Source organism: Carassius auratus, unplaced genomic scaffold (assembly GCF_003368295.1).
Source record: "Carassius auratus strain Wakin unplaced genomic scaffold, ASM336829v1 scaf_tig00215912, whole genome shotgun sequence".
NCBI classification, from domain to species: Eukaryota; Metazoa; Chordata; class Actinopteri; order Cypriniformes; family Cyprinidae; genus Carassius; species Carassius auratus.
This window is the reverse complement of record NW_020528306.1, coordinates 748,614-772,913: the sequence shown is the minus strand read 5'-3', so window position 1 is coordinate 772,913 and position 24,300 is coordinate 748,614. Positions and strand designations below refer to the sequence as shown.

The following is a 24,300-nucleotide window of genomic DNA, read 5'->3' as shown; positions in this document are numbered from 1 at the left end:
ATAATTTCCTTTGCAAGATGTTTCTTTAAGCAAGTAAACCAACAGATTTTTGTTGTAAATATTTTTTTATAACTAACATTACACAAATACAAATCAGCTTATATTAATATACGTTATAATTAACACAGTTTTTAACTTTCCTACACACTTTCCATTTCTGAATTCTCCAATTCGAAACCTCTCAGTAGATTTTCAAATAAGCTTTAACATAAATGGTTCATACAGCATTATTTTAAAATTTAGATTTGGCATATCATCTGTAAATATTTGTATTTTCTCAGGGTATTTTTGCAGGTTTGCCAACTCTCACGCATCTGGCGTGACACTCAAGCTTTCAGCATCAATCTCACGTTAAATCCAAGCGTGAGTGTCACGCCAGATGTGTGAGAGTTGGCAACCCTGGTTTTGGTTTTCTTGCATGTACATACAGACTTCTGCATGCACACAAGAAAGTTTTTACATGCCCACGAAAAACCATTTACATGCACACACGAATATTTTGCATGCTTATGCATTACATTTTCTAGTTTTATATACTATAACTCATTTCCTACGTGCATCACTGCCATCTTTCTATGAAAATGAGAGCATGGATGCACATCAATTAATAGAGATCCATTTGCTCAAAATTTAGCTTTCGTTAGGGTAGCACCTATAATATCATGGCCTAAGGTCCAATTTAACATATCCTCGGAGGCAGCAGTAAAACCATGACATGAAATGGGCTGACAACACGATAGGACGGTGTGGATTGTCCTATTTGCCAAGTTCAATGGTCTATTAGGCAGTACATCATATTTTAAGGTCTTCAGTGTGCTTTAACTACTCTGTGGCAGCCAAGAAACCACACCACAATATGGGCTGATGGCACAATAGATGGATCAGTGTGCATTGTCCTGTATGGTTTCTTGTGTACGCATGAAAGTTAGCATATTTTTGCAAAGGTCCTTTTAGAGGCCCTGTAATATGGTGTTTAGAAAGGAAAAAAATATATATATATAACCTGCATTAAATGACACAATGGAATCAAAGTAACTTTTTTCTTACAAATTATTGTTTAATATACACAAACATGTACAGAACAAGGCACAAAATGTACAACATTTTAATGAGGACAAGTAGAGCCGCTCTCTCTATTCTTATGACCTTAAATAATACTGTGAATTCACATAAAATCCTTCTTCCTATTGAAATTCACAGACACATACACATGTAAAAGTGGTCACCAGGTAACTCGAGAGAGAGAGAGAAAGAGAATGAATTTATGCCTTGGTACAAGGTATGGATTAGGTTGATAAATAAGCTTGGTTTTACAGTGCTTTTTTTTACCTCCTTCATAAATTAAAAACATACAAAAATATATTACGAGCATTGCGAAGTCTGAGATCCACAAAACAGAGATTTGACTGCAACAATAGAAAACATACAAATGGTCTGAAGACATGAAGATCTGACATCTCAAACACTTCCAAACATCCCAATGGTAGAAAACAAAATGCCCTGAGCAAGTCCAGTAACCAGCCATCACCCATCGGAGCTGGCCATTTGAGGAGCACAAGCTGCATTCTACCCACCTAAACTAATATCCCACCAAATGTGTACCAAAACAATCAAAAGTGCTCAGGCCCTTCACCGCCTTTTGTCCCTAGGTAACAGTGCTTCCTCTCAGTAGTGCAATCTGCAAATAAATAAAATAATTAGTTAAAAGTATAGCAGATAAAATGTATAAGTATTAATAGTTTGGCATATGAATATGCACACAATAAAGATGAATACATATAAACCATAGACATGCATGTATACCTTTTTCTAGGTTTTACTTCCCAGCCATCACGGCATTTAAGAAAAGTAATTTCTTGCCCTGGCGAGATCTCCGTTTTTTCAGCACAGAAGGTAAACCTGTGAATGAAACATTGTGACATTAGAAAGCAGTTATATATATAAAAAATAAATAAAAAAATCTAATCAATTAATTGAATCATTCATGACCAATTCACAACCATGACAGCACTTACTTCTTCTGCGTTTCTCCTGCTTTGACTCGGATCCTCCGAACCTCCAGAACTTTTTTGTCCGGTGAACTTGACCAAAATGATGTCTTAAAGTGTTTGAACACAGACGACCAGGAATCAGAAGGGCCTTCCCAGCGAAGAGAAATCTTCAGCAGGTCACCGATGTCTTCTTCCGTGAAGACAAGAAATGTGTTTGTGAGGTTTAGACCAACTCCATCAGCACTGTGAAAAGTTTTGAAAATAACCCGTATAAATGATATTTATCGGTTAACAGGAGAATAGATTGACAATGTAATCTTAATCATGAGGTGCTTACATGTCTACACTGAGGTTTTCGGTATCGTTATGGGATCCGTGTAGTGTGATGTAGAAAGTGGGATCTGCATAATTTGCATTCTTTCTGTCGAACACATGCATCTTCATCTGATAGTGGAAACCTGTAGAGTAATGAGCAAAGAGCCACATTTCAGTGACTCACCATTACAGCATGCGATTTCGAAACAAAAGAGGTTGTAGTAACTTACCACCAAAAGGTGTGTCTGCGCGAGTCTTCAGGTACATTTTGCTGTTTCTCCTCTTTCGCATTTTCTTGGCGTTGTAACCAATACTGTTGCAGCGGTTTTTCCTGCAGCTCAGACAAATGCCCTTCTTGAAGCGATCAGGGCCGGTACATTGAAAAGCATAACTCATGTGGTCCTTGTTCATGAGAGAGTCCACAAAGAGATGCACTGCCCGCTCATGTTCACACTTCATGACTTCCACAAAGTCTGTGGTGACAAGACAAATTTGGTTAAATTACGGTTGACTTGGAAGAGTTGGAAATAGGCAAAACGATAACAAAACTGAAGCACTCACTTCCTGCAGCAGCAGTGGACAGCACATCACCTAAGGAACAGCCTGGCTGTACATCCCCACCATTGGGATAAATATCAATGTGCCCAATAGGCTCCTGGATCCCAATACTGACGCCCAAAGCTCCCCGGGAGTATGTGTGCAGGATGTCGACAAAGTCTGCATCATCTGGAGAAAGCCTCTTGTTGGAGTCTGCCCCCTCGAACATAGGGCCAGCTGGGTCTAAACCTATTCAAATAGAACAGATGTTTAGATATGGCCTCCGTACCTGCAAAAAGACTAAGCAATTTCTTTGTTGCTCTGTTTCAAATCAAAGTATCCAACAGATCTAAATCATACCTGTAATGCGCCCAATATTTCCATTTACAGAAGTTCCAGCATATCCAGCAACATGAGCACCAAGACTATATCCAATCATATGCACGTCCTGGAGTTTTAGCTGCACTTCGTCCTATCAAAAACAGACACACATTAGATTAACCTCTTCATCATCATCATCATCATCATCATCTGAGGGGAATAGCTCTAATAAATTATCCTTAAATATTAAATAGGAAAAATATTTATTTGTTCATGTCGATTTAAATTGAAGTTTTTTTTTTTTTTAATCCAGGGGAATTTCTCTAAACTTTATTTGTTATATCCTGCAGCTCTAAACGTTATATATATATATATATATATATGCCAGAAGACGGATAAGAGCAGCTTTGATTAACACAATTTTTTTTAAAAATAAAAATAATTCTGCTTCATGCACACTGTACCACGCACAGTGCCAGCTGGGGCATCCGTGTGCATGTGTGTGGAGGCTAATATGCCCAGCTGCTCATTTACACTGCTTGTATCTTTCCTATATCAAACGTACTTCAGAGCCTAAAGAAGCCAGCTACGATGAATGGATATTTATTGTTCCATGAGAATACCCATAAGGCCAAGGGCAAACTCCTGACATCTCAAAAAAAAAAAAAAACAGATCCATCTGGAAAATAAAATGTACTTTGCCAGGACATCTGCTGTTCTGAGAGGAGATGAATACCAACAATGACCCGATGTACAAGGCCACAAGCTGAGTTTTCACGGTTGCCAGTTCTCTCAAATGTACACAAAGAGAAACAAACACACCCAGCGGGATGCATAATATAGACATACCTGGAGCCAGTCCAAAAGTTTAGCGATGCTCTTCCCAACCCGGAGGGTATGGTTGACGACATCAGGGTAAAGCTGGTGGGCCAGGCCCAGCCAGTCGACCACCACTACATTAGCCTCGGACTCTCGTCTCTGAACAGCAGCCACCAGCTTGTGCATCCAGCTCTCAAACATCCCACTCATCTGTGAGAGACACCACACACTTTACCAAACCATCTTGGAAGCCAATGTAACCTCCAATAACCTCCAGCACTGATAAAATGGGAGAAACCTTCTGAAGATTCAAAGGCTTGGGGTGTCAATCTTTAAAGCCAACCAGATGTTAAAACTAGCCTCATGATCATCTGAAATAACTCACCGCCCAGCCGTGGATGATCAGAATGGTCTTGGCAGAGGCATTGAAGCCACACTCCTCAATGCTTTCCTTTTTCCCAGGTTGGAGGTAACAGCCGTCGTCATCAAGATCAAAAGACTTTCGCATGCTGTACTTGATTCGGTCATGAAGTTGCATTGGATCCAGTGAGAAGCTGTCCTCTGAATCATCTAGAACAAATAGAAAGACAATTAATAAGTTTGTAATCTCTCAAAACTGTACAGAAATATTGGTCAGACCAAGTGAATGAGGCATTTCGAAGTGCTTAACGGTTTCATAAGGTGTTAAGCTTGAGTTTATGCATGTAAGCCTTGTGACAACATCTCGTCTTAATGACTAGCTTGAACAATTGAGCTAGTATAGAGAGGGAAAAACAGAACACCTTTTCTAAATGAACCATATTACTTCTAATGAACCAGCTGGCATTACATGGATGCCAAATGGAGTCTTGATTCGGAATTTAAGAGTTTACAAAGGGTCTACAAACTTTCAAGTGGAGGAAAACTGCAAAGTGGGTGGGGAAAATAGAAAATAGAAAGGGCGAAATCAAATATAAAATGTCCTCATGAGGTGAGGTGGCCAGATATTAAGTCTTTATAAAAAGGATTTACAGTAATGATGCATCTTTTTAAGAGTTGTTTTATGCATTTCCTTATATTTTAATTTTGTTTGTTTTCTATTAAAATGTTCCACTTATTAATGCGGCGGGTGATGTCATAGACTAATATATATATATATATATATTTGCTTAACAATGAAAATGTAGGTGCACCTTAAAGGTCCAGGTTTCTATTATAGATTTAGATTTCCAACAACAAATGTGTATGCGAATATTAGATCAAATTGAACTAAACGCGGAATAACAAACGGTTTAACAAATTTTGTTACAGCTCTGTCCGGTATTCCAAACGCTTATCTTTCACAAACGTTCCAATAATAAGTTAGTTTATTTAAAAAAAAAAAAATGCTTCAAAAGTCAAAAAGTCGTTCATAAATCAAATGCTTTTCACCACAGTCACAGCAGTGGACAACGCGGCAGAGCGGATCGGTGATAAAACGTGGATTCCTCTGGGCGGTAGTTTAAGAGGCACATCCGAAACAAAGTGGATTGTCCGGGTTTTACTTTTGAGTCCTCGAAGCATCATAAGGCGGATCATTTAACTTTCAAATCACCTTTTTTCTCCTTTCTTTTTGCCGGTTTATTCACGTAGCCTGAACGTGGGACTTAATGTGCCACATGAATGTGAGACTTAAGATGTTTGAAATCGGAGCTATTGTTAGCTATTGTCCGTGAAAATAATGATTACAAACAGAAATGCATTAAAAAAAAAAGTAAATCGTTGAAGAATTTTGAACACTGAAGTAACCACTTATTTCATTTAAAAGCATTAAAAAAACAACGTTGGTTAACAAACTTTTCTTACCATTCAGTTGCGCGTTCTGGTCGGCTGTAGCGGCTAAAGCACTGAATGAATGGCACAGGATAAAACATAACAAGCAAAGTGCAATTCTTATTGATTTTTCTACCATAATGTTTAGGGCTTTCAAATAGTTTCGTTATTCTTTTGACAAACTGGAGTGACTAAGGAAGTTTAACGTTATAATCCTTCACTGGGAGGTATCGCAGAGCGTATGAACCTGTATCAGGTTGCTCATTAGAGTTTTAAATAGTCTTTTTCAGTCATCTGACCATCGGCAGATATCTACGTGGAAATTCTTTCTTTCTAATTGGTCAATCCCCAAAACTACGTATGTGGGTGTGGCTATGTACGTTTGAATGAGTTGTAGTACAATTCCCACGCTTCTGTTATTTAACCCCTGTGCTCCCCGAGCTCGTGCACGTTGACGCGAGGAGCATACCGCCGGGCTTAGATTTGCACATGCCTGTTTTTGTTTACGTCGTATGTTTGTGTATTAAAGTTGCGAACACGTGGGTCTTTTGCGTCGTTTTCCACATTTTGCAAAGTGGGAAAGACTGGGTTACTTAAATTTTGTTTCCAGTTTTTTAACTCAAAAAATGTAATGGGAACAAAATTCCCCTAATGAAAATACAGTTCATTGTTAGAATATGAAATGTTATCAAATTAGAAAAGCTATTTTTCACATTATCAATAACTCAATAATGTTTAATCTTTTAAATAAAACGACCCCAGTGGGAAAACATGCCCCAATATAAATATGTAGCCTATTAAGTGAATTGTCTCACTCTCTTTCTTTTTCTTGGGCAATTGTGAATGTTTTTTTGTAGTCATTCTCTAGTTGAAACTGTATGATAGGAACCAGATACATTTAAACGTATAGGATAGTCTTGGTACACATGCACCTAGAAAGTCACATGCAATGACTAAACTGACTGACTGTTGGAAAAAATGGGTGGATGGATTGGTTTTATATATAAAATGAATATGCACATGAGCAATACATTTCTAAGATACAGTCAAATGTCCCTTCTTAGTTGTTAAGGCTAAAAGATCCCTTTTTTAATCAAGACCAAAAGTTTTTAGTGATGAAAATAAAACTGTACAAAACAACTTAAAAAACTTGTTTCCCAAGGCATTGGTCTTGGGAAACAAACTTAAGTGTCAAGAAGACAAACTTTGTCTTAGAAAAACATAAAATTCGGCCAGACTACTGGATGTTGGTGAAATCCAAGTGGATCACATAGAAAAACCCTGGCCCCCTCCTTCCATTTATATAGTGGATTCTCTTTTAGACCCTGATGAAGCCTGTGCATAGAAGACAAGGGCTGCATACTAAAGAGCTAAAGCTAGAGCTTAACAAAAACACATTCACCAGCTCCATTCTGTGTCATAGAAGAACATTTGGACATCAAGTGTGAACAGATATACATAGCATTTTCTTCAAAAGAAATACCCAGTGGTCTTAATAGTATCTCAAGCTTATAGAATGTGTCAGCTGTGAATCTGTGCACAGCACATTTGTTTTTTAAGGGAGTACATTGCAATCTGGGTTAGGTAAGAATATATTTAGGTTAAGTTATTACAAAACCCATTTGTTCCATTTTTCAATTTCTTTAAAGCCTTGTGTAGCCTATTTGGCTCTGCCATGTTTTGCTTTAGAGCAACAAAAAGTTTAAAAGGTTCTAATCCTTTTGTTCCAGGATGTTACACTTTGGTAAATGGCCTGGAAAGCAAACACTGTAGGCCTATTGAGTTTCAACACATAATACAATCCACATTTGCATTTCCTGAAGGAAATACTATAGTGCCTACAAGACAGCAATATTAAAGAGTTAACGTTGAACTGATACAGGTTTCTCACGTTTCTCACGATCATGGAAAACCTTGGAAATATGAGTTCTAAATTCTAAAATAGTGGATCTCCATGTCTGGGGAAATCATTAAAATCGTAAAAACTCAAAGTAGGCCTATATATAAACTCAAAATATATAATTATAATACAAATTAAGTCTGTATTATAATAAGTATTAATAAATCAATCTATTTTAAGGCTAATTTACTGAGCTACAAAACTAAGTTTTAATAACGTCGGAGATTTAATATTTTGATTTAGAATATATTCAGAATATACTGTAATATGTAAACAGAAAATTCTCCGCGATTACATTTGCATGATCTTTATATCACATGCCTGGCTTTCTGTCTGCTCTGACTGTGTTAAGATCTGTGCCGGTGCATTTAGGGCCGATCTGTTGGGTAAATTTCATGTTACGTTTATAGACGTGTATTCATTAAATTATTATTTTTATTTTAGAGATTTGTGTCACATAGAGACAACGGTACAAATTGTGTTTTGCAGACGATTTACGCGTTTACTTCAGAACCGGAAATAGTTTTGTTGCGTGACGCGTCTAGAAGCGCGAGCTGTGTGAGGAGGAGCAGGTGATCAGTTACTATGGCAGCACTTACTGCATTAACAGGGAATTATACTAGAATACAGACATTAGCGTCCTATTTCCAGCACTGTCGACGATCAAAAAGATGGATTAATCTGAAAACAGTCAACCGGAGAAGCCCTTTTTGTCAGTCACTGAAAAGGTTAGGACTGTATCCCCCCCCACCCTCGTGCAGATAAACAAAGCTTGCATGTGTTCATATTCAAAACACGCGTTTTCTTACGAGAGCAGCATATTCTCCCGTTTATATTCTGTATTCATATAATAATGACGACCCTTGCATATAGTCATTGTTTGGGAAGATCGATTCAGTCAGTAAATACATTTGATATGTTTGAATATTCCGCCACCATGTGGGTGTCATAGATACTATCAATGAGATGCTTAAGCAGTGTTTTACAAACATTGCTGGTGGATTATAACGGGTTGATCATTGTGTCCATGTGTCTAGCTCGGTGTGTTGTTACATATATGTTATGTTTGTCACATAGAGATGCTGCCACTGTGGTCTCAGGGACAGAACTTGCTCGGCAGATCCATAAAGAAGTCCAGAGTGATATAGCAAAACTAGTGGCCCAAGGCATCAGGAGACCTCATCTGAGTGTTATCCTGGTGGGAGATGATCATGCCAGCCACACTTATGTGAGAAACAAAACTCGAACGGCTTCACTGCTTGGTGAGCAATACACAAAGGCAATGTAAACTTCAAGGTTTTAATATGTAAAGCAGTAGTTTTCAGCCAGAGACCACTAGGGAGCCTCTTCAATCTTCTGTGGTCCCCAATAAATCTTGAAATTATTTAACTTTATTTAAATAAACATAATTCTAATAATTAAAATATATTTTTTAGTTTGTTTTATTACAGCAGATGTAACATATTTACGGAAATGCATTTTTGCCACAGAAATAAAGGTCATTTCAACGTTTTATCTCATAATTCCGACTTTTTAAAGATATAAAAATTGATGAAAGATGAAACTTGCATCAGAAAAATTTGCAGTTCTGTGATATAAACAACAATATTAAGTCAGAATTGTGAGATACAATGTTGCAATAACATTTTCATTTTTTTTTTTCATGGTGAAAACAAATAAACAGAATGGATATTTTTCACATTTCTGGGTTTCTCAGAAGCAGAAGTCATTATAGTTGGGTAAACTTCTATAGGAGTGAATGGGAGGCTACCACAAAAATATATATTTTTTGCATTCCAATTTGCCCAAATAGCAAAAGATAAACTCCATGATAATGTTTTCATAACTTAAAAAGATTGAACGATGTTTAATAACATATTTACCAGCACTCCCATAGACTCTGTATTAGAAACACCCTCGCATTAGTTTTTTTTTTTATTTAATGCAAAGGTAATATAATAAAAAGTATAGTGTTGTAAATATACATAAAAAATTATGCTGAAGAAATTTCAGAATTCTGAGTTTCTGTTGCATAATCATATTTTTATGTTTTGCAAAGTCTGAATTGTGAGATAAAAAGTCATAATTACCTTTTATTATTATTATTATTATTATTAAATTCTGTGGCAGAAACAGATTTCAATACATATCACATTAGAAAAAGGGAAGAGAAAGAAAAAGATCTCAAGTTGCTGTCAAAAGTAACGGCAACTGTTTTTCTGCATTTAATGCCTACGTTAATGTTGTGAAACATGAAAATGGAATTTCACACCGTACTTGTTTAAAAGGCATGTCGAGCAGCACAATCTTCAGGCCATCATCAGTATCTCAAGAAGAGATGTTGGAGCTGATAGACAAATTCAACAGAGACAGGAGCATCAGTGGGCTGCTGGTTCAACTCCCTCTTCCAGGTACTCTAGTATTCTGCTGGATCAAACTGTGAAACTGCTCATGTAAAATGCTGTATAGCAAATAAAAATAGGGTCATTCAAAGTTAGGATCTTCACTGTAAATGAAACAAGCTTAATCTAACAGTACACGTACTAAAGTTATTTCCTTAGCTGTAATAAAACCACAACTTGCTGAATGTATCTGAATCAGGTTTGCAGTAGTGAATTCATGTGTTGAATATCTCTCTCTTACAGAGCACATCAACGAGAGAGCCATATGCAATGCTGTTGCCCCAGAAAAAGACGTTGATGGATTCCACATAGTAAACATTGGGAAACTCTGCTTGGACCAGAGGTGCATGGTGCCAGCCACAGCAGCGGCAGTGTGGGAAATCATCAGAAGAACGGGTTTGTGACATTGAGATAAAAATGCTCTTTACATTGAAAATACACTCAGTTTCTCAGCCATCTCATCTTGCACCTCCAGCAGAGATGTCATTGGGTTGCCTGTGTGTTCATTGGGTAGCAGCAGGTAGAACAACAGTATCTGATATCAGTTTATTGCTTTTCCATTCCTTAAACAAATCCTTACACATCCAGAAACATTGTTTTGCAATCATATACGTATTTTGATGGTTTTTCCATGCCATGGGCATTTGTGAAATTGAGTTATAAATGTTTACTCAAATTCTATACCAGTGGTCAAAGGTTTGGGATACTTGATAGTATTTTTTAATGTTTATGAAAGAAGTCTTTTAAGCTCATTGCCCACCAAGGCTGCATTTTCTTTTATAAAAAAATGCAATAAAACATTAATATTGCGGACTTCTTTTTATGGCTTCGGAGTGAGAGGAAACCATATTGAATGAATCGTAATTTTTGGAAAAGTTGCTGCTGGAGATTTTGGAGATGGATCCATCCTGCACCTCTATGATCACAAAGAGAGCACACACATGTAAATGTGTAAAGAAACTGTGATTTTTTTTGTTTGTTTTGTTTTTCTTCTTCCTCTTCTTTCTAAGTTTTGAGAGCACTATAATAGTGGTTCTATGTGTTATGGGGACAAGATAGAGGTTTGATTCTGGGGAAAATTTGAATTTGGTTAAAAGTATAGTTCTATGTGGATATAAAGAAGCAAATGGGGTTGAAATAGCAAATAGTGTTTAATAGGTTTGTATTATAGTATGTACGGGTAAGTACCAAACTTGAAGTGAAACGAGGGGAAGGGGGTATTACAGATCCAGAAAAGGATTGTCAGAACTTACTTACTGGATATATGGAGATATCTTAACCCAACTCTAATTTCCTACTCCTGCTATTCTGCAACACATCAAACATATTTCCGAATTGATAATTGTTTTCAGCTAAGATGCTCTCTATGATCAAAGATGGTCAATATCATAGTATTGAAATTTATGACCGCGCAGCATTATCATTGATACATGTTAATACAAATTTGGTTTGGGACCCTCCAAAGATGGTGCTTTCTTTCACATTGTAACAATATTTCACTATCACTTTTTAACTGTATTTGTGATCAAATAAATGCAGCCTTGGTGAAGATGAGAGACTTCCTTTATCGTAATTATTCCAAACTTTTGACCACTAATGTATGCTCCTTTTTTTCAGGAATTGAAACAGTTGGAAAAAATGTGCTTGTTGTCGGGCGCTCCAAGAATGTAGGAATGCCCATTGCAATGCTGCTGCATTCGGATAGAAACCATGAACGACCGGGAGGTGAGACCTGTCATTTCTTTCCATTTTTATTTATTTATTTATTTATTTGTAGTATTTTGTAGTTTTATTTTTGAAATCCTACAGCATAAATAGTGAAGTGAAGTGACATTCAGCCAAGTGAAGAAAAGAAACGGGTAAGTACTAGAAACGTGTTTGGTACTAGAAACGTGTTGTTTTCAAAAATGCCTATTACTTTGCATTGAACTTAACAGTGATTTAAATATTCAAATATTAGCGTGAAGGTATTTATCTCAGTTAGTTTCGAGTATGCAATATCATAAATGTTTGATATTGCATCATCGCTCCCATTGGCATGCCTCTAGAAACGTGATCAGTTCATGTTTTAACTTTTTTTGTAATGGTTCTTCTCGGAATAAAGGAAAGGGAGAGACCGGATGTTTTTAGTTTTTTTTTTTTCTGGAACTGTATAATTGTTAGAGGATTCATTTATTTAGGTGTCAACTATAAGGATTAGGTGTGTGCAAGAATTTAATGATTTCAACAGGTGAAATGCAAGTCATGCTTGAATTGAGTCACTTTTATAGTAGGTTTGCGTTCTAACATGTAAAAAATTCCTTTCACAAGGAAAGACGCAGGCATGTATCAGTTCTGCTTCCATCTTTTTGTGACTCATAGTATAATAAAGGTGAACTTGTGATTACCTGAAGAACCCCTTCAGGTTTTGTCAAAACTTCTTATTATATATGTAGAATGATAAAGTTCTGTGACTGTGATGAGTACTGCATTATAATTATTATTCCCATCATTTTTAGTTGCTACACACGTGGACTTACAGTAGGTATGTCAGTTGCACAAAATGTAACCTGTAATTACCCAAATTTGAAAGCTTTCGGTTTTTGTGGCGGTACAGTGACACATTCTGGGAATTTCTGCTTATGAATGTTATCATCTTGCTGGTGATCTGAAACCACTAACCATGTACATTTTTTTAAAGAGAATGTGTGGAATGAACTAAAAAAATAGGAGTTGGCGCTTTAAAAATGGCATGTCCTGCTGCCTGCACACAATTAAATACTATGAAATGTCTAAATGTTTTAACACTGATTTTTTGGAAATGGTATATTGGAAAGATGTGCATGGCAATCAAATTTTAAACCTGAAACTATGTGTAACTAAAAACACTATATTAGATATTACATGTATATAAATGAAGAAATAAACTAACACATAAATAAATAGCCCTGATGTGTATTATATCTTTCAGGTGATGCCACAGTTATCATGGCTCATAGATGCACTCCTCTGCCACGACTGAAGGAACTTGCCAGTCTGGCTGACATAGTGATTGCGGCTGCAGGTCAGCTCTTTGTGTCTTGGTCATGTATTCTGTGATATTATTACATAGCTGTCTAGAATACTCATTTTTGATTGGCCAGTAGCTGCATTCTGTGGTCAAATATCATTATGTAATGATTGCTAAGCTGTATAATTTATTACATTCATGTATTTACTTATTTGGTAAGTGGCCGTGCAATAATTTGGATAATGTACAGTAAGCTATGTTCATTTTGTAATAATGACTAGCTGAGTTTAGACTTTGGTTATGCAACATTTTAAGCACTTATTTTTACAAAAATACAAAATGAATGAAATTTGAACGAGTTTGAACTTCCTCTGTATTTTATTTCGAAACTGTTTTAGTCTACAGTATGTATACATATTAATAATAATTGAATAAGATAAAGAAAATATTGTGTTTTTAAGAGGATGTGTCTTTGTGAATGGTTGGTCTGAATCTGTAACACCAGGTGTGCCTCACTTAATAACGGCAGAGATGGTAAAAGAGGGAGCCGCGGTTATTGATGTGGGCATCAACCGCATGCAGGACCCTGTCACTGGGAAACTGCGTCTTGTTGGAGATGTGGACTTTGAAGGTAAATGACACATGACTGCTTTAGTATTCTTACAGAACTTGTTTCAGGATCAGGTTTAGTGTTGTTTAGATACTATTATTATTATTAAATTAGCTTTTACTTTTACTTCAAATTTTTTCAAAGCAAGTTTTTCATCTTATATATATATATATATAGTTTATTTATTTTAGCATTATTTTAGTTAATGAAAACAAGATTTTTTTTTAATAGTTTTAGGTTTTTGTTTTATTTACTCACCCTCATGTCTTCAAACACTGCCATTATTCACCAAAACTTTATCCCTTCACTGATCTGTGAAGTTAGCGAGTTTAACTTGAGAACTGAATCAGTACAATTCATACATCAATCCTTTGGTTCCGTTTTGTGAATCGAATCATCTGATTCATTTCATAGATCCGATTTGAAAAAAATATATATATTTTAAATGAATACTGATTTATAATTCAATCTGTATTGAGAAGGAATATAAATAGCATGGGTTTGGAATGACAGTTTCATTCATTTTTGAGCGATCTGTTTGTTTAAAGTGAACAGATCACTTAAAATGAGCAATAATTGGGAATGTGCGTCAGTTAGTGTATCTGATATCACTTCTCAGTCCCTCTAGGGCACTGTTTGGCTCATTGTGTGTTCGTTGGTTGGATGCCACTTAGCAACATGATTTATTGTTTGATTTCTTTTCTCTTGGAATTATAAAAGACATTCTTGGCTTGGGCAGAGCTCTTAGTGTTATTTAAGACATAGTTTGTTTTTGTCTCCCTAATCAGCTGTGAAGGTGAAGGCTGGATTTATCACTCCTGTGCCTGGAGGAGTGGGCCCAATGACCATTGCCATGGTGATGAAAAACACAGTCACTGCTGCCAAAAATACTCCAACATACTAAACAAACACAAAACCTGTGATTACAGTTGGACAGGAGACAAGCACTTCAGTCTGGATACTTTAATTGGCACTATTTGTCCGTATCTTGATTATAAGCACAAGTCCTTGCGAGCTTCCTCTTTAACATCCTTTCCCTGTTCGTCTGCAAGCTGGAACAGGCCATTCAAGCTGGAACGGCAGCCATGCATGTCCATGACGGTAACTGCACCCTGATTTGTTTCTTAAAACTGCCTCCATACTGATTCTAAGGAGCCGTTGCCTTTGCTACAGTGTTATTATTTTGTCGGAGCCAAGAAAATAAGGAGGGTTTACTCTGCAAGTGTTAATATTACCATCCTGACATGCATGAGTGAAGGCGGAAGTCTTACCCGCATCATCCTCACAGGAGAGTTTCGGTAGGGCTCGACAGGCTGCTCAACAGGTGGCCTCAGATGTCTGACAGGTGAATCTGTTGGCACTGAGACAAATGGGACATTACTACATTTTCTCAGGAAATTATTTTCAAAAATCAGTTTGAACTCAAAACGGCAAAAATGAACCCAAGGGTGCTGCTTTCCTTTTATTTATTCATCTACCTATTTATGGTATTATGTATACATTGTTTAATATGCATACATTTGTGCTTTTGTTTAAAAAAAAAATCCTAGATTTTTTTATAAATAGCTTGTTTTTATCACCATTTTCATTTATTAGTGTGATTTATTGCATGTATTTATGGCCCTGAGACATTCATAATATGGACATGTATTTTGTGCTATAAAAAAGCTGTGAAATATAACAATGACTTAGTATAGTGAAAGTAGTTTGTGCTACGTATGTGCTTCTGAAGTTCTACAATATAATGTTGGTATGAGGATCACTAATCACTGAAAATCATCCCTTCCGGTGTAAACCTCAAAACTTTAGAACAGCAAGTAAAAACCATGGTGCCACTGACGTCAGACTTGGCATGACATGTCTTGACATGGAAATATATGTGAATGAGATTTGAGATATGGCAGGAGTCGAATAGACTACTGTTACAGTTGCAGTTACAGTGCTTTTTTGTCATTTTTAGTCACCATACACTTTTACTTATGACAGAGATCAGCTCAGATATTCTGACTAACCTCTTTTGTGTTTCCTGAGAGGGAATCAATTATGACAGAACTTTAATATTTGGGTTATCTAGGTAAACTATCCCTTTTAAGGCTCTTGTGTTGCTAAAGATTTCACTTCAGAAATCAATATACCTATTACAATCTACGACTCTATAAAAATACATTTGATTCTTACTGTTCTTAATGTTGGTGGTTTACAAGAAGAAGCTATGTATGAAAGAGTCTTCATTCAGAAACCTGTTTATGGAAGTTTAATGTAATAGTTGAAAAAAAAAACATTGTCATCATTATGTCGTTCCAAACCGGTATGACAGTCTGCTGTGCAGTCTTAAAAGACATACAATGGAAGTCAATAACCATAATTTTTTTGGCTACCAACATTCTTTAAAACATCTTATTTCGCATTCCGAAGAGGAAAGTAAGTTTAGAATGACATGAGGGTGAGTAAATGGTTTTACTTTCTTTTTTTTTTTTTGGGTAACGCTATTTTGCATCCAGGACATAATTACTGATTAATAATGACTTATAATGTCTTTTTATGCATTGCGTTGCATATCGCGCTGCGTAAACATAAAACCATGTCATGTCAGGCTGTGAGTCAGAAGTGCCAGATTGTCCTTGCAAAGTTGAAATTGCCCCTCTTTATAGAAACAGGCTTTGTACACGGAAGCAATGTAGGCTGCTGGTTCAGGAAACAGTCCTGTAAATTCAACTTAACCACTGATTTCAAGTTGTGTCCTCTTTTGGATGACCAAACAAAGCAGTTTTAACGAAACACAGCGACTCTAAAACATTGCGGCGGTAGCAACAGCGAGAATAAAAGTTACGGCTTATTTCTTTGCGTGGACATTCGGGCGGCATAATTAAAATCTTTCCACATAGTGGCGTTGACCTGTGGGGGTGTTAGAACGAGCAGTTTAGGTGGGTCTGGTTGACTCTTAACTTTGATAAAGAATATCGCTTTGGATTTGAGTCTTTAGTGTTTGCAACTTTACAGATGTTCTTTATGCATCAAGAGCTTGGAACACTCCAAAGAGAAATCATATGACCCCTTTAAAATAATACTATAATACTTTGCCTTTATCTGTAATTATAATTGTCTTTAATATCTTTTGTGCCAATAAGTAACTTTGTCAAAAGCCTGTTTTCGCAGCTGCAGGCTAATACTTTGGTCACTGAAAAAAAACGTGGGGTTAAAAACATGCCTGTGCATGCTTGCCTTTTGACTAGGAAGTGATGTGGAGCATTGTACAGGTATGGGTAAAAGACTCTGGATTCACTGCAGTTCCTGTCACTAGTTAAAATGATTGGCTATCATTCGTGACGCAGAGAAGGATACAGAAGGATGGTATAAATTGTGGGGAATAACCACTTCCATCTGGAGAGCAGCAGAAGTGTGAAGGAAACCGGACAAACCCAGAATCTCCAGTCTAACTGAATCTTTACTTGGGACGCAGCATGACACAACAAGTGGATAAAAGGTGTTTGCACTATCAGGGTGAGTCATAATACTTCTCATAAAACAACATAGAATAATAAAGAGCTTACAACAAAATGACTTCTACTTTAAAGATAATAAAAATGAAATGTGTAGTTACTAAAATGTAATCATAAAACTCCATCAGTACTTGGATTGATGGTGGTGCTAGCCGTCTTCTCTGGACTTGGAGACACTAAGGAGAAGTCAGAGGATGCACTCCCATACAACACAACACCCAGTAAGTACTTCAAAATGATACATAATTATTTTAAAAGACTGCAATCTTTTTTTTTTTTAAGACTCAGTAACTGAATTTATCTGATAAAAAAAGTAAATCAGTAATATTGTGAAATATTGGATTTGAAAATAACTGTTTTCTCAATATAATTTATTTTTTCTCTCTCTACTCTACTAAATGTACAGTATTGCCAATTTACTTTTTTTTGTATAATATCTAAAGTGGACTACTGTAATAACACAAACTGAATGGTTTAATAACCCTAATTTTGTTTTAAATGAAATGAGCAATCTTGTAATTTCAAATATGCATTGTGCTAAGAATGAATTCTTTGGCATGTGGACACAAGTCTGAATACCTTTCCATTAAAATCACAATCCTTCATGCCTAACTGTCTGGGTGTGTGTGTCTGTAATTAGGAAGTGGAGAAGAACCGCGAGTGCTGGCTGTTCAAAGGCCCTGCGGTCCAGAACACAAAGGATTCTGTTTCAATGGTTCCTGTTCCTACTCCTCTGACCTGAAGATCCCCATTTGTCGGTGAGAGCAACCACCAAAAACAACTCATCTACTCAATAATCCTACATTTTAAACCCCATCAATCAACTGACATCGATCAAGTCCTGATTATCTAGTTCCTGTTTGTTTGTTCAGCAAGCTTGCAAGCTGCAAAGCTTGGGTTGTGGCTGTGATGTGAATAAAGCCTTGTGGATGTTTATAAAATAGGATGATCTCTTAGAAACGTCCCACCCAAATTTCCAGTTTCACCTCAGATCAACATATGGAAAACTAACTTTCCATTTCATAACCTGTTTAACTGCTGAAAACTATAGATTCCAAGACCTTCCTAACAAAAACTATTTCTTCTGTTTTTAGGTGTGACAAAATGTTTAGCGGTGAGCGATGTGAACATGCTATTTTGGACAACCGAAGTTCGTCTAGTCCCGAAGAAGTCATTGGAATTAGCTGTGGTTCAGTTTTATTACTGGGAAGTGTCATTGCATTCATGTACTGCTGCGTAAAGAAAAGGTAAAATCTGCAATACAGCATTAAGTCTCTTACTGTACAAGTAACTAATGCTTTGTTTAAGGAGTATTTATAACAAAATATTTTCTGGTTTATACTTCACAGGTGTCAGAAGTCATCAACACCCTACAAGAACTGTGGCTCTGAGAACTTAGTTTAAGTTATCTGCCCAGATATAATTTATGCTCTTAAATAAAGTGTTTTGAAACTGGAAGGAGGACTAAACATCGAGACTGACTCTACAAGCAAGACAGACTGTGGAGCACACACAACACCCTCTAGAGGACAGAGAATTGCAAAGAAACACTGTGACATTTCACCATCTCACATTGGGAAAATACATGTTTTCAACAGAATCGTTTTATATTTATTACAAGTTTCTGCTACTTAGTCCCTGTGATTATACTACAACTTTGACACTGTTATGTAAAAATAATTTACTACTATTGAAAAACTGCATGTAGAACTATCAATCAGATGGAATTTTTTTTTTTTTTATCCATAAGCAAATGTCATTTGCTGCTTCTGTTATGAATGTATTAATTAAGTGCACACAGGTATTTATTGCACAGCTATAAACATGATAACACTAAATATAAAATCTAAACTGTGCTAATGTATTTATAACAGATATTTATTTATTGAGAAATTTGTATAAAATATGCACCTCACATAAAAAAAATAAACAAAAAAGCTAAAAAAATTGTTTTATTTGAAATTACTGTCACAGTTGTTGTATTAATGCAAAGCTATGAACTCAGTATGAACTATGTTCTCAGCTCAAGCAATATTAAACTCAATAACTGTCAACATTAGTGCAGGGTTTCTTCATGTTAGTTGCTTGAAAAATGAAAAGCACATCTGATTATTTTAATAAAGATATTCAGTATGTAGAATAATTGTTTTTCTGTATTAAAAAAAATGCATATACTTAGCAAGCACCGCTAATAATAACAATTATAAACTATTGTTTTTGATTTATGGATTTAATGATTTATGGAAGGACAAAGGTAGAATTTAATTTATGTTTTCATAAAACAGTCTGTATATAATTTGGAACAAACATATGTTTTAATCTAAATAGCCCAATCTGAATCACCAACAAACTGAATATTCAAGATGTAATCAACTGTGAAAGAAAGCATTTGGAAAAGCATTGTACTAGACAGAAATCAAAATGTTTCAGTTTGAAGTTGTGCCTGTGGCAATGAAACCAGTATTACAAAGACATTCTGACAGGAAATGAAGGCGCCTGTCTGTCCAGCTAAGCGTTTAAAAAACTTTCTGATGCTCCAGAGTTGTGTGAGGAATTTGCCCCAGCATCTGTAAAAAAAAAAAAAAAAGAATATTACTTTGAAGGTTCAGGCAATATGCTGAAGAAATCCTGATAGAGTGCAGTACTGTACGTACGCCTCCCTCTTCTCATGAGGGTGTTGAAAACATTTGTAAAAGTTGTTCTGTTTGAAGAACTGCTTCTGCCGTAGGAACGGGCTCCAGAGCTTGAAGTCTATGATAGGAAAGTTGCAATTGTGTTTTATATAAACAATTTGGCATGAAAAACTTGAAGGGAATAAACGAGTAAAATGTATTTACATGTGTGGAATGGGATCCAATGAGTCTAGTGATTCTCAATTTTCTTTTAAGTGTCTCCCGAACCTGTTGGGGAAGAAAAACAAGCATCTCAGACAACAAATACCTGGAAAGTATTGGCAAGCACAGCTAACAAGGAAACACAGCTCAGAAACTCAGACTTACCTTCTTTTCCATCAGTGTTCCAAGAACCAGTATAAAGAAGCCCTGAAATTAGTGAACAGGTCAGACGAGTTAGGTGTCATTTTTTAGATGAACTGTGAAGATAAATCTTTGAAGAAATGTCCTAAGTTTAGTACAAATTATGCTTGACCAACAGCATATGTGGTATAATATTGATTTCTTCCGAGTATAATGGATGGTGGGGAGTTTGTTCTATCCAACCGGTTGTTGATTGGATGGAGGCATATCTGAATGTCAGATTATGGTCAGTTGTAAGAAAGGAGTTAATGCACACTAAACAACTGGAGAAGTCCTAACACGTCACCAGAGAGAAGTCTGTCTGCCTTTCAATTGGCAACTGTGGATAGTGTCCCCTAGAGTGTGCTTTAGGAAATGCATCTGCCCAGCTCCTACAATTCTTCCCTTTTCCCAGATCTTCACACTAAGGTGCATTGATTTTGGGCAAAACCATATTCTGCCCGCATTCATTATTCACAGGTAAACTAAGCTAATGTGGAGGGGATGCAGGAATATGGTAATGCATCGATGGCTCTGATTGAAGAGACGCTGGCTAGCTATCTCTCAGTTGGTGAGGCAGCCGCACTGAAGACACCGGTCATGCCAGGGATATTCCCCATAGCAGAATCTTATTCCCTTTCTCAGGAAACCATGGTTACATGCGTAACCTGAGATTCTTTTCATCTGAAGTTTGAGTTATTATATTTTGATTCAAGTTTAAAGGTCACTTAAAAATAAAATGCATGGATGATTTGTTCATATTAAATCGTTATAAGATCATGCATTTATTCAACATGCAACATACATTTAGAAAACATATTTTAATTTTATGATGACATTAAAATTTTGTTAATGTGATGGCATCCTTAAACTTAAAAATTCACTTTTGTGATAATGAACCCCATACAACAAATTATGTTGATTAAGCTTAACACAGAATATTCTTTTAAAGGGATATTTCACCCAAGAGTGAAAATTCGGTCATCATTTATTCATCCTCGAGTTGTTTCAAATCTATATTAATTTCTTTCTTCTGCTGAACACAGAAGAAGATGAGAATGATGGTCCCCATTAACTTGTAACTTGTAACTGTTTGGTTACATTCAAATTCTGTTAAAAATCATAAAGTCAGAAACAACTTGAGGGTGAGTAAATTATGAAGGAATTATCCCTTTAAAGTTGATGTAGAAAATGTTAATGGAAGTGAATATTTATACCTGCAAGGAGTTGAAGATTGCGAACAAGTAGTGGATGGCCAAAGCTTTAGGCTCTATCATGATGCCCAAGCCAAGACCCCAAGTGATGCCGAAGATGGGTGTCAAAATGGCCACACATCTGAGAATGACCACCAAGGTGTTTTTTTCATCTCTGTTGCTCTCTCCCATTCCCCTCCTGATCATTTTCACCACAACTATTATCACAGTAATCATATTGACAGCCACAATGACCAGAGCTGGTAGGACAAACGCCAGAAGGGCCTTAGACTGGTCCCAATTCAGCCAGCATGCTTCATTCTGTGTGATGTAGTGTTTATTTTCAGCTGTGGATGCGACGGTAATAACCGAGATGAGGAGAGGTGCACCATAGCCCACAATGAAGGCTAATGCCATCATGACCGATTTGGACATTTGAGAGAAGACCATAGTGGTACGGTAGAGGAGCAGAACAGCTGAGACCAGCATCCAGAAGAACAGCGACAGGTAGAAGAAGTGGGTGAAAAACACTGCAGTGCTACACGAGTTAGTATAGTCCGTCCCGGGCTTTACGATAGCAGCACCGATAATGAAGCATATGTCAGCGATCAGGAGAGAAAGAGCAATATTGACTAAGGATACATGGCGAACATGTGATGTAGAGTTTCTAGAGACTTCCTTCCAGATGATAATTTCGATGATCAGGCACACAACCAAGCTGCCTATCGAAATAGCAACACCAACGTATGTAATGACAGACAAAGCTAGATCTCGAGGAGCAAAAGGGGACATCAGTATTGAAAATGAAGTGGTGTGATTACAGTGACAAGTGACACTGCCTTTGTCTTGTATGACCTCACATCCTGTTGAGTCCCATCCTCCAGTTTTATTATAAAGGTTGAATTCCCAGAAAACACACTGGGGGTTCCATAGGTTTATTGACTTATTATTTAGAGTTACTGAATTTCGGAGTTTTTCAAAGTTCAGCTGTATGTTTTTGATAGATATGCTTGTTTTTACTACAACAATCAGTCCGTTGATGACATTTTCAGTTGTGTTTAAGCCATCGGTACGATTTCTTGCAGGCATAACATTGCCCAGGGAGGAGAAGGCCACAACTGTGACTGTAACGCTGTTGTTACTGGATGCAATATCTGGGATGTTTATTTCAGCTGTTGAGTTGAGCTTTAATACTTCACTGAAGTCTTTGGATGTTGTAACTTTTTTGAACAGGAATGAGTTGGTTGGACTGGTTATGTTGAAATTGGTGTCAGATGTCGCTTTTAAAACACTTTCAATGGCACTCAGGAGTTGAGAGCTGTTGCCTTGGCTTTCGCCATTTGAATTTAGCTGTTCCCATACAGGTTTCGCTGTATCTGATGAAATGGCATCCACTATACTTAGGAAATTCTGTAAGATAAATGATGGGAGATGTTAAAAGGCATCACACTTAGATGATGCTTCAGCCGTTTCTCAACTTGAAGGGGAACAACTGAATAATAATAAAAAAAGAATAATACATATAAACAATACATAGACACTACCACTAAAAACTCAAGTCACCTAATGTGTAGTCTACATGAAACTATGGCAATTCAGCTCTTACAATGATCAGTTGTGGATGTAATCTAATTTAAATTTAAATTTACCGTTATCACAACTTCATTCAGCATAACAGTTTGAGTGACATCTGCAATATTGTTAAGTATTTCCACCATTGCTGAAACTGTTGCTTCGGATTGAACTATTGCTCCTTTATTGCCTTTGGTGGCATTGTTCACTTTATCCACAAAATTTGTTAATGTTTCAGCATCTAGACCCTGAAAAATGAAACCAATAAATAAAGATAAGCAAAAAGTTTTTTGTTGTTGTTTTTTTTTTTTTTTTTTTTTTTTTTTGAGGCATTATTATGTCATTAACACTTCCCCTATATCAACTTAAAAACCGAAAAGCAAACCTGTGATTCTTGTTGCAGTTGATCAATGATACGAAGCACACAGGTGTCCTTTATAGTTACCCAAGAGCCATCAGAACGACATTCTCCTTCTCTGAAGCCAACTTGGTCTTTCCCACAGTCTCCTATAACCTTGGCACCAACTTCTCCAAAACCATATATGTCATTGTAGCATGTGACAGCTATGAAAAAAGAGAGAAAATAATGTAAATAGTATTAACTGGTTTTAAAAACATAATATTTTATAACATGTTTGATAACATGTTGGTCAAGAGTTGTCATTGTGTGGGGCAACCAGGAATGAAAACAGGGAACACTAAGGTAAAAACGGAATTTGAACTTACGGCTGTTTGCGGATTGCGGTTTGGAAACAACCAGTTTCACATCCTTTGAGCTATATGAAAACCCATATAGTTCTTCATTGCCCAGTTTGCAGGTGTATATGATAGTTTTAGCACAACTTTCGGCTGTGATTTGAAACTGTTGTGTTATACATGTCAGTGAATCAATTTCTGGAAATACAAGATGCAGAGGATAGACATCACAGATGTAGATACGGAAATACTTCAAAACAACCGTTACATTGCTGGTTCAAGACTCAATTTGTAGAATTAGAAAATTACTACTTTGAAATTTCTAAGAAATAAAAAAAAAACACTTACTGTTGTTTTTTGGGCTCTGCACCCACTTGACTGAGTAATCAGAATGCACACAGCAGTCGAGTGTCACGTCCCCTTTTTCACATTTGTATGTCTTGTTACTAGGCACTTGCATACTAGGATATGGCTTAATATAGTCAATTCTGTCCCAGAAAATTTGTGGTCCTGTGCTTGTATTGTACAAACATTCATAACGACCTACGAAAGCAAAACACATACATTTAATTTCAGTTTCAAAGACATGAGAACAGTTAAAATAGGTCTTCCAATGCAAGTTTGTCTTATTATTCATAGTTGGGCTGCAA

At 36.5% G+C, this 24,300-nt stretch overlaps 4 protein-coding genes across 4 annotated transcripts in view; 2 read left to right on the top strand and 2 right to left on the bottom strand.

Annotated features, from left to right (window-relative positions):
• Positions 1-1,319: 1,319 nt before the first annotated feature.
• On the bottom strand, positions 1,320-6,044 carry lipg (lipase, endothelial). The gene is made up of 10 exons (XM_026261711.1): positions 5,808-6,044; positions 4,369-4,553; positions 4,014-4,193; positions 3,204-3,315; positions 2,868-3,092; positions 2,537-2,779; positions 2,329-2,449; positions 2,016-2,234; positions 1,804-1,899; positions 1,320-1,678 (listed from the first exon to the last, which is right to left on the bottom strand). The coding sequence occupies exons 1-10, from the start codon at positions 5,911-5,913 to the stop codon at positions 1,666-1,668; spliced, it is 1,500 nt and encodes a 499-aa protein (XP_026117496.1). The 5' UTR covers positions 5,914-6,044; the 3' UTR covers positions 1,320-1,665.
• A 2,169-nt stretch (positions 6,045-8,213) lies between these two features.
• On the top strand, positions 8,214-15,257 carry mthfd2l (methylenetetrahydrofolate dehydrogenase (NADP+ dependent) 2 like). Its single transcript, XM_026261712.1, has 9 exons — positions 8,214-8,402; positions 8,752-8,936; positions 9,963-10,085; positions 10,320-10,472; positions 11,694-11,801; positions 13,027-13,119; positions 13,571-13,696; positions 14,464-14,531; positions 14,605-15,257. The coding sequence occupies exons 1-9, from the start codon at positions 8,260-8,262 to the stop codon at positions 14,665-14,667; spliced, it is 1,062 nt and encodes a 353-aa protein (XP_026117497.1). The 5' UTR covers positions 8,214-8,259; the 3' UTR covers positions 14,668-15,257.
• Positions 15,258-16,994: 1,737 nt separating this feature from the next.
• On the top strand, positions 16,995-19,262 carry epgn (epithelial mitogen homolog (mouse)). Its single transcript, XM_026261713.1, has 5 exons — positions 16,995-17,176; positions 17,304-17,396; positions 17,816-17,933; positions 18,270-18,422; positions 18,525-19,262. Exons 1-5 carry the CDS (start codon positions 17,137-17,139, stop codon positions 18,577-18,579), a joined length of 459 nt encoding a protein of 152 aa, XP_026117498.1. The 5' UTR covers positions 16,995-17,136; the 3' UTR covers positions 18,580-19,262.
• A 127-nt stretch (positions 19,263-19,389) lies between these two features.
• LOC113096358 (uncharacterized) overlaps positions 19,390-24,300 on the bottom strand; it is a 31,747-nt gene continuing 26,836 nt past the window's right edge. Inside the window, exons 62-70 of the mRNA XM_026261729.1 lie at positions 23,999-24,193; positions 23,681-23,848; positions 23,340-23,518; positions 23,032-23,202; positions 21,407-22,792; positions 20,175-20,216; positions 20,013-20,075; positions 19,830-19,926; positions 19,390-19,742 (exon numbers count right to left, since the gene is read on the bottom strand). Of these exons, the coding sequence (XP_026117514.1) occupies positions 19,684-19,742; positions 19,830-19,926; positions 20,013-20,075; positions 20,175-20,216; positions 21,407-22,792; positions 23,032-23,202; positions 23,340-23,518; positions 23,681-23,848; positions 23,999-24,193 (2,360 nt within the window). The 3' untranslated portion in view covers positions 19,390-19,683. The remainder of the gene's footprint in view (positions 19,743-19,829; positions 19,927-20,012; positions 20,076-20,174; positions 20,217-21,406; positions 22,793-23,031; positions 23,203-23,339; positions 23,519-23,680; positions 23,849-23,998; positions 24,194-24,300) is intronic.

Bases quoted from the DNA above. Each gene is read 5' to 3' on its own strand.
- lipg (XM_026261711.1), bottom strand. From the start codon at position 5,913: ATGGTAGAAAAATCAATAAGAATTGCACTTTGCTTGTTATGTTTTATC. The intron at 4,554-5,807 runs GTAAGAAAAGTT...TATTTGTTCTAG, and splicing joins CCAGAACGCGCAACTGAATG to ATGATTCAGAGGACAGCTTC. The intron at 2,780-2,867 runs GTGAGTGCTTCA...TTGTCACCACAG, and splicing joins GTCCACTGCTGCTGCAGGAA to ACTTTGTGGAAGTCATGAAG.
- epgn (XM_026261713.1), top strand. From the start codon at position 17,137: ATGACACAACAAGTGGATAAAAGGTGTTTGCACTATCAGG. The intron at 17,177-17,303 runs GTGAGTCATAAT...AAACTCCATCAG, and splicing joins AAGGTGTTTGCACTATCAGG to TACTTGGATTGATGGTGGTG. The intron at 17,397-17,815 runs GTAAGTACTTCA...GTCTGTAATTAG, and splicing joins CCCATACAACACAACACCCA to GAAGTGGAGAAGAACCGCGA.
- mthfd2l (XM_026261712.1), top strand. From the start codon at position 8,260: ATGGCAGCACTTACTGCATTAACAGGGAATTATACTAGAATACAGACA. The intron at 8,403-8,751 runs GTTAGGACTGTA...TTTGTCACATAG, and splicing joins TTTTGTCAGTCACTGAAAAG to AGATGCTGCCACTGTGGTCT. The intron at 10,473-11,693 runs GTTTGTGACATT...CCTTTTTTTCAG, and splicing joins GGAAATCATCAGAAGAACGG to GAATTGAAACAGTTGGAAAA.